The sequence below is a fragment of the Ovis aries genome, chromosome 16 (assembly GCF_016772045.2).
Source record: "Ovis aries strain OAR_USU_Benz2616 breed Rambouillet chromosome 16, ARS-UI_Ramb_v3.0, whole genome shotgun sequence".
NCBI classification, from domain to species: domain Eukaryota; kingdom Metazoa; phylum Chordata; class Mammalia; order Artiodactyla; family Bovidae; genus Ovis; species Ovis aries.
This window is the reverse complement of record NC_056069.1, coordinates 70,897,301-70,903,363: the sequence shown is the minus strand read 5'-3', so window position 1 is coordinate 70,903,363 and position 6,063 is coordinate 70,897,301. Positions and strand designations below refer to the sequence as shown.

At 58.5% G+C, this 6,063-nt stretch overlaps 1 protein-coding gene across 4 annotated transcripts; it reads left to right on the top strand.

Annotated features, from left to right (window-relative positions):
- The first annotated feature begins 258 nt into the window (after positions 1-258).
- Positions 259-5,611, top strand: LOC105602659 (uncharacterized). Of its 4 annotated transcripts, XM_060400286.1 has the most exons (5): positions 259-1,602; positions 1,953-3,391; positions 3,799-3,934; positions 4,103-4,309; positions 4,773-5,611. In XM_060400286.1, the coding sequence occupies exons 2-3, from the start codon at positions 2,330-2,332 to the stop codon at positions 3,895-3,897; spliced, it is 1,161 nt and encodes a 386-aa protein (XP_060256269.1). In that variant the 5' UTR covers positions 259-1,602; positions 1,953-2,329; the 3' UTR covers positions 3,898-3,934; positions 4,103-4,309; positions 4,773-5,611. The 4 variants fall into 4 exon arrangements, with proteins under 4 accessions (XP_060256269.1, XP_060256270.1, XP_060256267.1 ...); XM_060400287.1 differs by having other exon boundaries at positions 2,105-3,391; positions 3,799-4,309; XM_060400284.1 differs by having other exon boundaries at positions 3,799-4,309.
- The last annotated feature ends 452 nt before the right edge of the window (positions 5,612-6,063 follow it).

Genomic DNA, 6,063 nt, shown 5'->3' with positions numbered 1-6,063 from the left:
GCGTGGGCGTGGCCACCTGCTTGGGGTACCTGCTTACCCGGGGGTGGTGATAGACGTGGCCTAGGAACGACCTCGACAGGCCGGGAGCCCCTGACGTGAGGGGGACCCTCCTGCTGGACGGGCGAGGAGGTAGCGGCTGGCCTGCTCCCGCCTTTGCTGACCGGTCAGCACGTTCTCTGTTTCTTGTAAGACGGAGCCGCTGACACTGAGATTCTCAAGGTGTCCGGCTTGGGGGGGGGGGGGGGGGGGGGGGGGGGGGGGGTGCAGCTGGCATGGAATCTGGTCCTTGGCAGCCTTGCGTGGCTGGTGGCTGGGCCCACCTGCCTGGCAGGCACCCTGTCCTTGTGCTAAACTGTGCCAGGCTCCTCAGAGGCTAATATCAGTATTACAGTACTAATTTATTAGACATGGAGAGATTTTTAAATTTCACTTTTGTGCAGTTATTTAAAATTTAAAACGATAACGTCTGACCCAATTAAATTTCAGCTGATCACTCTCCAAATGCACAGTCTTATAAAATATAAATGAGGAATCTGAAGAACTCTTATAACAACTTAATCTCTGTGTAGACGATCTGCTTTTGGGGTTGTCTAGGCATGAGGCAGACCTTAGGAAATGCAGAAAGAAGGCAAACTAGGCAGATCCGATTCTGAAGATTATCTCAACTGTCTAACTGTCCGGGACTGTCTCCTGTGCATCAAATTCATTCTGTTTTGTAATAATGATGCCTTTTTATGTGGCCTTTCTCTTGGGGGATTTCTGGCATTTTCATAATTTAGTGGCTCCAGCGGAGACAGCCTGGTTTTCCAGCCTCTGGGCAGGTCCCCGGGAGGCTGGTAGGGGCGGCCAGGCCTGCCCCATCCCGCCCTGGGCACTGTCTCCCCACTGGTTTGCGTGTAGACCTGCCAGCCTGCTGACCCCCCACAGCGAGCCTCCCTTCCCAGAAACACTCACAGCATGCGTGGCCCCGCTCGAGGGCCTGGAAACCCACCCGGTCCCAGGCTGGACGGTCAGCATGGCCACCACCCAGACCCTCGCCGGGCAGAGCTGGCCTCCTGAGGCTGGTCGGAGCAGGACAGGAGACCGGTGGGGGTGGGGCCTCCACGCGGGCCCACGGCCCTCTGGGTCACGCGTCTCGTAGAGCCTCCTCTGTTGGGCAGCTGTGGTGCCACGTGGTCTGGACGCGCAGAGTCGGGGCCTCCAGCGGGGGTGGACGAGGGACCCTGGGCCGCAGGAGCTTCTCCCGCACGTCGACACGGGGCAGGATCAGGGTGGCCCCGGGCATGGGGTGGGGCAGTGTGAGGGTCCCCTCGTCCAGAAGATCGGGGGCCTCAGAGCTGGAAAGAGTTGGTCCTGTGTGTCCCAACTGTGACCTGATCGGAACACCGAGGAGCCCCAGCTGCTGGCGTGCGGTCTGGGGAGCAAGTCCTGCTCTGGATTCAGCCGCGGAGGCTGTGGCCAGGCCACCGCTGCCCTGCCTGGCTCCGGGGCAGGAGCCCTGACTTTGCACCTACGGCTCCCCTGGAGACTCAGGCAGGAGTCCAGTGACGTTCAGCTGCCATTTCACTTGGGCCACGTGGTCACGTGTCCCTGATGTGACAGGTAGGTCGGGGGGACACTGACGGGGCTTGGCCGGGGCCGGGTGTGGGGCTCACTGTGTGCGGGCTGTGGGCATCGGGCCAGGGTCCTCTTCCAGGGGGGACCCTGTGTCTGCAGCACAGGGACCCACAGTGTGCAGTGGTCCTGGGCCTGCTCGTCTCTGCCCTGGGCGTTCTGGTCCCTGTGGCCAGCCACCTGGGCAGCTGCTGGGCGGTCCAGCTGAGCCAGAGCCCCTTCACTGGGCTCCTGCACAGACTGAAGCTTTAGGTCAAATCAAGTCTGAGAGTTTGTCTGCTGAAAGGATGCTGGAAAGCTGCTGTTCCGTTTCGTTTTGCTTTTATGGTTTCTAAAAGGTAAGAAGAGAAGTCGTGGGTAAGAGCGATGGTCTTGACCTCAACAGAGGAGGGGATGGCTACGGGGAGGAGCACAGCTGGACTCTCCCCGGCTGCGCTCCCGGGACGCGCGTGGCCTGAGAACGTGGACGTGGATCCTGCTGCGCACTTAGGTGGAAAGACACCCTCGTCTGCTGCGCGTCGGCCCTCCCGTCCGGCATCTCTGGTCTCTGCTCCTCGCTCGCGATGCCTCCTGTCTCGGCGCGTTAGCGCTCTGCCCCTTTGCCTCCTGCTGATCTGCCCTGGGCTCCACTCATCTGTCCCCTATCCTCAAGAATTTTAAAAGTCCCTTTGTTTTCCTGTCAGCTGTTTTGGTTCTCTTTTTGGCTGTCTTTTTAATGACTCCCCTGGGAGCTGGTAAGGAATCCGCCTGCAATGCAGGAGACCTGGGTTCGATTCCTGGGTTGGGAAGATCCCCTGGAGAAGGGGACAGGCTACCGACTCCAGTGTTCTTGGGCTTCCCTTGTGGCTCAGCTGGTAAAGAATCCGCCTGCAATGCAGGAGTCCTGGGTTCGATCCCTGGGTTGGGAAGATCCCCTGGAGAAGGGAAAGGCTCCCCACTCCAGTGTTCTGGCCTGGAGAGTTCCGTGGACTGGATCGTCCAGGGGGTCGCAAAGAGCTGGACACGGCTGAGCGGCTTCCACTCCCACTCCCCTCCTTGCTGGGAGTTACCCAAGGTGCTCGGCTTCTTTGGCTTAGATGAGACCGTTGCCTCAGCTCGAAGGCTGCATGAGCAGAGCAGCCTAATGGAGGGTCCCCGCTCCCCTCGTTCGGTGTGCACGTGTTTTTCTCCCTCTCGTTGTGAGCTCGCGAGTCACTGGCTTTCAGTGGCCTCGTCCCACACTCGCCCTTTCAGATGCGGTTCGTTTCTCCTGGAAACGTCTGTGCTCCCGTTGCGGGTCACGGTCCTTCATTTCAGAGACTGTCCTGGAGTGGTTCTCGTAGGGACGACATCCCCAGGCTTCATTTCTGGTGCTTTCCGTCACAGGTGCTCATTGAGCAGGGATTCAGGGCAGCGGTCCCTCCCCGCGGTGCCTCAGAGGGGCCGTCCTGCCGTCTGCCAGCTCCCGCTTCCTCCTGCTCGAGGGCGCGGTCCTGCCCAGAGGCTCTCGTCCCTGAGCACCTGCTTCACGCGGCTTGTGCCCATTTACACGAGGGGCACAGCCGGGGGCCCCGACGCCAGGGCCTTCATCCCGCTGGGCTGGAGGACCGCGTGGCTTCTTAGAACAAGACGCTCACGGAAGCTCGTGCGCAGTGAGCCGAGCTCAGGGCCTCCTCAGCGTCTCCCCAAGACCATCTCGCAAACCAACACTCCTCTCAGCAGGCCTGAGACTCAGCCTTCGCCTCCGCCCGCCTGGCGCTGGGTGGTGCTGCTCACTGTAGCGTTTTTCCGAGCCTTGGTAAGAAGTAAGACCTGCTTTTCTGGATTACAGGGTCTGTTGTTTTAAGCCAGTGGCCGCTTTACCCCGTATCCACGCGGCCCCTGGGTGGGTGCGGCGATCTCCATTTGTTTCCTGCAGGCGAGAGGCTGGGGTGCGTGTGCGCTATGAGTGTGGTGGGTGTGGGCTCACCCTGCATTTCCCGCCCTCCCTAATGGCTCAGCAATGCCCCCCTGCCCCCCCCACCACAGCCCACAGTACACTCTCGGAGGCTCCAGGGTTGCTTCTTACCCATACCTCCCCCAAACATTGCACGTGGGCCTGGACACTCCCAGAGGAAGGTCCTCCATGTGGAGAGCATCCCCAGGCGGTTTGTGGTCGTCCCTGCCTGACCTCTGCTGCTTGCCCGTCTGGGGTCCCCCCTGCAGAGAGCTGAGGAAGCTGCCAGCTCTGAGAGCCTGGAGGTCAGAGAGAAAGCCAGGCAGCCCGAAGTCCTTCCACCTTCGCCCTGGGCCAGACGGTGCTGAAGCTGTTCTGATTCATGTCCGGGCTGACGCCTTGCAGGTTGATTTAAACGGGGGATCTTCCAGCCCCTTGGCTTCACTGACCCCTCTCTGTTCCTTGTTAAATGGATCCCAGGCACGACATCCTTGCCATTCAGCTGCCACTGGAAACTTCACGTTGATACGAATGAGCTGGGTGTATTTTCATTATTTTCTCCATGCACCTCAGCTCGCGGCCTGGGTGCCCCTCTGAGGACACGGTGCGGCACGTCCCCGCGGGCACCTCAGTGTGAATGTGGATGCCCCCTCCCCTCCACGGAAGCCTCTGGACCAGAGCCCCGCTGTCCACCCCCTTCTCTGATGGACGGATTCACCAGAAAGGCTTTATGGAGGAGAGAGGGGGCCTGTGGGCTGAAGCCGGGAGGTTCTGACGTAGGTAGGCTGGGGCAGGGGCCCTGACTCCTGCGTTGGCAGACGTGGGCTGCGCTCTGAACGTGGAGGTGAATTCCGTGCACCTCCTTGCTGCCGTTATGGCAGGCGTGGGCTGCGCTCTGAACGCGGAGGTGAATTCCGTGCACCTCCTTGCTGCCGTTATGGCAGGCGTGGGCTGCGCTCTGAACGTGGAGGTGAATTCCGTGCACCTCCTTGCTGCCGTTATGGCAGGCGTGGGCTGCGCTCTGAACGCGGAGGTGAATGCCGCGCGCTTCCTTGGCACCATTACATCTTAGTTACTAGTTAGTTAGTTAGTTAGTTAGTTACTTAGTTACTAGTTCATAACCTTGTGTTTTACTGAGTTCCCACAAACACCACAACAACCAAACGCTTCCCACTGTGGCCGCTGGCTTTCTGAAAGCTGAAACCATGTCCCTCCTCATCTTTATCCTCAATCTATTTCTCAGGCTCTCTCCGAGTGTGGCTTTCCTAAAGATCGTCCATAAACCTAGACGTGACCCACCCAGACAGCGTGTGAAAAGCAGAGATACCACTTTGCCGACAAAGGTCTGTCTAGTCAAAGCTCTGGTTTTTCCAGTGGTCATGTGTGAATGTGAGAGTCGGACCATAAAGAAAGCTGAGCGCTGAAGAATTGATGCTTTTGAACTGTGAAGAAGACTCTTGAGAGTCCCTTGGACTGCAAGGAGATCCAACCAGTCCATCCTAAAGGAGATCAACCCTGAATAGTCCTTGGAAGGACTGATGCTGAAGCTGAAGCGCCAATTCTTTGGCCCCCTGATGCAAAGAGCTGACTCACTGGAAAAGACCCTGATGCTGGGAAAGACTGAAGGCAGGAGGAGAAGGGGACGACAGAGGATGAGATGGCTGGATGGCATCACCGACTCAATGAGCATGAATTTGAGCAATTCCTGGAGACAGTGAAGGACAGGGAAGCCTGGTGTTCTGCCGTTCATGGGGTCACAAAGAGTCAGATATGACTTAGCGTCTGAACAACAATAAGACGTGCCTCTCAGTTAAATATCTTAATTTTTCAAAGGAGGAAACAGCTCCGAGAGAACCTCTGCTGGGTCTGGAGTCACAGAGCAAGAGTTCAAAGGCCCAGCTGGTGTGGCCTCCACCCTGTGGCTCCTCGGGCCCCCAGCCTCGGCAGCGGTCTTCCTGCAGGCGGGCCCCCACCACGCAGCCAGCTGTGAGGCCCGGGCTGCCCTGTTTGCCCAAGTGGGCCTGGGGCTCACGCGCGAGCAGCCAGAGTGTAAAGACGGTAAATATTTTATTTAGAACAGTCTCTGCCAGCTTGAAGGGCTCATTTCAATTTTCTCTCTCCCTGTCACTCTCTGTCTTACACAGCGCGCGCGCGCACACACACACACACACACACATGTGCTCACACGCCAACGGTCCCTGAGCCGCTGTTCTGTGCGTGGCGTCCCTCCCCCAGCTGACACTGTGAACGCCTTTGCCGCTGGAGCTGACACCCTCGCTCCTGAAATCCTCGGGGAAGATTCCCTGGGAATCTCTTCCCTCGCCGGCCTGGCCTCCTCCAGAGCTTTTGATTTGTTCCCTTAAGAATAATGGCCTTTCTCAGTTTCCTGAATGAGTTAACGTCTGTGAAACCCTAGAGGGGGAGCCGGTGCTGGTGAGGCTGGCGCAGACACACGCTCTCTTTTTCTCCCGATAGGGCCTTTCCTCGCTCTATTTAATCACGTCCGTCTTGCCGTTGTGCTCTGCTTCATCCCC